The sequence below is a fragment of the Fukomys damarensis genome, unplaced genomic scaffold (assembly GCF_012274545.1).
Source record: "Fukomys damarensis isolate Sample0158 unplaced genomic scaffold, DMR_v1.0_HiC HiC_scaffold_24, whole genome shotgun sequence".
Classification (NCBI taxonomy): domain Eukaryota; kingdom Metazoa; phylum Chordata; class Mammalia; order Rodentia; family Bathyergidae; genus Fukomys; species Fukomys damarensis.
In genome coordinates, this window is record NW_022900936.1 from 71,240,988 (window position 1) to 71,244,815 (window position 3,828).

Consider the following 3,828-nt stretch of genomic DNA (forward strand, 5'->3'; position numbering starts at 1 on the left):
TCCTGACTGAGTTGCCTTTTAACTCTTAAGGAGAAACTGAGTAGGGTGGGAGTGTAGTGGTGGGGGAGATGTGGGTTCTGAGCAGTGGCTGGTTTGAGAAGGTGCTCCAGCCTCTTCAAGTTGCCATTCTTCTTCCTTTACCAAAGAAAAAAATTAGCCAGGCTTGATGGCACACACATATTCCTAGGAAGATTGAGGCAGGAAGATCACAAGTTCAAGCCCAGCTTGGGCAATTTAGCAACTTGGGAAGACCCTGGCTCAAAAATTTTAAATTATTGGGGAAAAAAATTTTAAAAGGGTGTGGGGACTGAGGAGGTAGCTCAGTGCAAAGGTTCCCAGGATATGTGGGGGTCGCTGGTTTAACTCCTGGAGCAGGTTTGGGCACGTGTGTCCCTGAGGAGCCACAGTGGAAGGGTCCCCAGGAGGGGTGGGACATCTGCCCCTATGTGGCCTGAGCGATCAGCGCTCTGAGGAGGAAATGCAGTCTGCCTCCCTTCTGCACTGTTGCCTGCATGGCCAGGCAGCTTCCCCCAGCTTTACTATCCCTTGGTTCCGGGGCTGCCCACAACTCTGACCAGGTGGTGGAGAACGCTGTGTTGGTAGGGAGTCTGTGAGCAGACCCAGGTTTGGGGAGCTGCGCCTTGGTGTATGCCATGGTGCTGCTTATTTCTAACCCTGCCTCTTTTGTGTTTGAGGTGCTCCTTCCTCAGCCCAGTGTGTTCACCTCTGGATGTCATGGGCAGCTGCTCTTTTGCCTGTTCTGCCCCAGCACACTGGCCTCGTGGGGCTGTGACAGATGGTTGGGGTGTCTTAAAGCTGTGAGACCAGGAGCTTTCATCTCATCCCATTCCCTAAATTAAGATCACAAAAATGTCCCCTGGTTTCCTAAGGGCATCAGGGCTACTCTGGGAATGAGCTGCTGAACACTTAGTCAGTATACAGTTTTCTTGTGTATTTCTGTCTTACATACACTTGTCTTCCATTTAGCTTCCTTTTTTTCATTTTAAAGGCTCTAAAAAGAGGGTGACTTTGATTTTTAATTCCTATAATTAACACTTTTAATGTTCCTGAGAAACCTAGTGTCAGTGATTGAAAATTCAGGAGTCACAGCATTTGACTGTCTGGTGAGCATCTTTCCTACTGTGCACAGCCCTGGTGTGGGGCCCTATGGACAGACATGTGCCTAGAGCACCCCCAAGAAGCCGGACTTTTCTTTCTCTTTTTTGGTTTTTTGAGACAGGTTCTCACTATGTAGTTGAGACTGACCTGGAACTCACTGTGTAGCCCAGGCTGGTCTCAAACTCACAGCGATCCTCCTGCCTCAGCCTCCCGAATGCTGGGATTACAGGCGTCTGCCACCACACCGGGATTGACGTGCTTCTCTCATGTGTTAGGTTTCAGAGCACCGTGCAGGTGAGCAGGCTGCAGGACCTCATCAACCGCAGCAAGATGGCCAGGTGCAGAGGACGGTTTGTCTGCCCAGTGATCCTGTTCAAAGGCAAGGTGAGGCCCCTCTGAGTCTCGCGCATCAAGGTTCTCTCTGGGTAACTGACCCCTGCAAAGTATAGGTTGTTTCTCTCTGCCAGCCAAGGGTTGAGGGCCCTGTGGGGCCTGGTGCTATGGGAAGTAGACTAGAGAAACACACTACTTCGGCTTGAAGGGTGATTTCAGGTAGAGAAGGGGTATTGATAGGAGAGCACCCTGCCCTGTGTTCCAGAGTTGGCTCTGGGTTTAGAAGATCCTAGCTCTGGTACTTCCTCCTTGCACAAGATATCAGATGGGAATAATAACATTACAGAGTGGATTGAGTCAAGTGAGATATATATCCCTGATGTTTGTTCATGCTTTGATCAAATGAATAACTGAGTGTTTGTTTATTGGGGCCATGGTATTTTTGAGACAGGGTTTTGCTATGTAGTTCAGGCTGGCCTTGAACTCGCTATGTAGCTCAGACTGGCCTCAAACTCATGGCGATCCTCCTGCCTCAGCCTCCCGAGTGCTAGGATTATAGGTACTACTGGAGAACCTAGTGTTTATTGAGTGTGTACTCTGTGTAGGTGCCCTTCAGACCATGAGATGTGTCAGCGTGTAAGCCAAACACTTCCCTGCACAGAGCTTTTATTCTTCTAGTGGCTGCTGTTAATTGCTCCCTAATATGGCCTCATTTTGCTTGTCTTGCTATCATTTGGTGTAAGGGGTGTGTATTGCCTTACACAAAATGAAGCAAAGGCTCACAATGATTGAATCATTTACCCAAGTTTACACACAACAGCGGTTGTTTAAATCCATCTCCAGCACAATACTGTGGTTGAGAGTCACATGGGGCAGGGTATCTGCCCTGAATTGGTACGAGGCTTAGCCTAAGGAGGTTATGGTGTTTTCAGATGTTCACAGGGGCTTTGTCATTCATTTGGTTTTCTTCCGCCTCACGTTGGGTAAGTGCAGTACCATTTTATACCTCTTAGCTTCCCCTAGGACATCAGCACTGACTCATGTGGTATCTGTGTCCACAGCAGTTGCGTAAGAAATACCCACCACATGCTTCCTCTCTCTGCCTTGTGCCTCTGGGGCAGCGGCCCCAAGCTGACTGCCCAGTGTGTTAGTGTGTGCTCAGCCAGAGACGCTGCTCTGGGTGCAGCTGCTGTGCTCACCAGGCCAGCTTCTGGGCAGACAGGTGAACAGCCAGCCCCTGGAGCTTGAGCTCTGGGGGAGGAGTTTAGAATGGGTGAGAGAGCGGCTTCTGCTGGAGCTGGGGGACCTGGTCCTCAAATGTGACTTGGCCTATCTCATGCCTTTCTGTAACCTGTGTGGGGAGCGTCCTTACCAGGTCACTTCAGGGGTATCTTGCTCACCTGAGTTAAGTAAGGGAGTGAGCTGTGTTCAGAGTGCTGCTTCCTGCTGCCTCCAGACTCAGTGCAGGGTGGCTAGTGTGACAGTGGAGTTAGTGCAGGATGGGTGATGCAGAAAGACGAGGCTTAGTAGAGCACCTAGGGTCAGCTACCCTGCTGTGCCATTTTCTCTCCCAACACTTGGTTCTGGCTTTTACAGTTGAAACTGGGACAGTTTCTGTGTGTGTGTGCGTGTGTACACCAGTGGTGTATGTATTCTACTGGGGATTGAATTCAGGGCCTTCACACTGAGCCATGTCCCCAGCCCTTTTGTGGTTTTTATTTTATTTTCAGATAGGATTTCCATAAGTCCCTGAGTTGCCCAGGTTGGGCTTGAACTTGGGGTCATCCTGCTTCAGTATCCGAGTGCTAAAATTACTGGATGTACCCACCACACCTGGGTTGGAGTTTTTGTTTTGTTGTCTTGCCATGTACTCCAGGCTGGCCTCGAACTCAGAATACTCCTGCTTCAGCCTCCCAGGTGCTGGGATTACAGGCCTGGACCCTGCTTATTGTTCTGTTTACTCCTTTAACAGGTGTACAACAGAGGACAGCCATTTTTACTTACTTGTTTAAAAAATTGGGCCTGCCAGGCATGGTGGCACATTCTTGTAATCCCAGCACTTAGGAGGCAGGGGCAGGAGGATTACTGAAAGTTCAAGGCCAGCCTGGGCTACATAATGAGTTCAGAGCTAGCCTGAACTACAAAGCAAGACCCTGTATCAAAAAACAACAAAAAAAAGAAAATTAAAAAAATTTTTAAATTAAAAATTTGGCCCGGGTGTAGTGGTGCACACTTGTAATCCCAGCACTCAGGAAGCTGAGGCATGAGAATTACCAAGAGTTTGAGGCTAGCCTCACTACATAGTAAGTTCAGACCAGCCTGGACCTACATAGTGAGACCCTGTCTCAAAATAAATAAGGAAGACCTGATGGTTTG

At 49.1% G+C, this 3,828-nt stretch overlaps 1 protein-coding gene across 5 annotated transcripts in view; it reads left to right on the forward strand.

The window, feature by feature from the left end:
• Mtmr14 (myotubularin related protein 14) overlaps positions 1 to 3,828 on the forward strand; it is a 49,018-nt gene that overhangs the window by 13,579 nt on the left and 31,611 nt on the right. For all 5 annotated transcript variants that reach the window (XM_033768095.1, XM_033768096.1, XM_033768097.1 and 2 more), the window contains one exon: positions 1,395 to 1,503. In XM_033768095.1, the coding sequence (XP_033623986.1) occupies positions 1,395 to 1,503 (109 nt within the window). The remainder of the gene's footprint in view (positions 1 to 1,394; positions 1,504 to 3,828) is intronic.